The 951-nt window shown below is 51.5% G+C and overlaps 1 protein-coding gene across 1 annotated transcript in view; it reads right to left on the bottom strand.

Moving 5' to 3' along the window:
* Positions 1-748, bottom strand: part of PPTG_23083 (hypothetical protein) — a gene marked incomplete at both ends in the record, with an annotated part of 5,213 nt that extends 4,465 nt beyond the window's left edge. Inside the window, one exon of the mRNA XM_008908330.1 lies at positions 133-748. Coding sequence (XP_008906578.1) covers positions 133-748 — 616 coding nt within the window. The remainder of the gene's footprint in view (positions 1-132) is intronic.
* Positions 749-951: the final 203 nt, after the last annotated feature.

The following is a 951-nucleotide window of genomic DNA, read 5'->3' as shown; positions in this document are numbered from 1 at the left end:
ATGGCCACGCCGCCACCGACGCCAGCCTCACTCGCACCGCCGTCAAGAGAAACAACGCCACCAGTCGCCGCGCCCGTAGACGCAGCACCACCGGAGACGAAATAGCAATTGACCCGCCGACGCTTGCTTTACCGGTAGTTGTTCCTCCCTCCAGTGAGATGCTGCCGCCGTGGTCAGCGCCGTCACCAACACCAATCACAATGTTTCCAGCTTGACCGTTAGGAGCATCACCTGAAACGATTTGGACGCTGCCAGACGAACTTGATCGAGAAGCACCAGACTCAATAGATACAGAACCAGTTGATGCTGCCCCGTTACTGGTTGCAAAGGTCTCGGAATCAGCACTTGACACAGTAACATCGCCGCTCTTGTCGGGCGCGTTGACAGAGACACGGAAACGGCGATGCTGCGCGTGAATTGCAGCAACAAGATCGAGAATGATCTTCTGCTTGTCGATCTGGTGAAAGTTCATCAGACCGAAATCGCTTTCGTTGAGGTAGAAGTCTCCAACGTTCACGTATTCTGGGAAAGTTTCGTGGGCTTGCTGGGCGATAACACCTCGCACAACTGAATCTTCAATGCCACGAATTCGTCTCCACTCATCCGTGTATCGATATTGCTTGATTTCTAGCGTCTGTAATCGTTGAAGAATATCGTCTTCATCAACATCTTCAATGTCGGTTTTGATCCGTCGGTCCGAAGGTGATATCACTTGGGGGAATTGTGCAGGCACTGTACCAACAACCATGTCACTTCGAACGCGGAAAACGATGCCGTCAGCCGTATTTGAGGTCGGGTTTTGGAAAAGCGCTTCTTGAGTTGAAATCTGCTTTGTGCTAGTACCACTAAGGGACACATCAGCTGCACTACTAGATATTGCTACGCTTCCATCACTCCCAACGTCAATAGAACCCTTACGCGCGCCTGACACAATAGCTATTGATCCACCAG

This window comes from Phytophthora parasitica (genome assembly GCF_000247585.1).
Source record: "Phytophthora parasitica INRA-310 unplaced genomic scaffold supercont2.29, whole genome shotgun sequence".
Classification (NCBI taxonomy): Eukaryota; Oomycota; class Peronosporomycetes; order Peronosporales; family Peronosporaceae; genus Phytophthora; species Phytophthora nicotianae.
The sequence above is the reverse complement of the archived record's forward strand: the minus strand, read 5'-3'. Positions and strand labels throughout refer to the sequence as shown.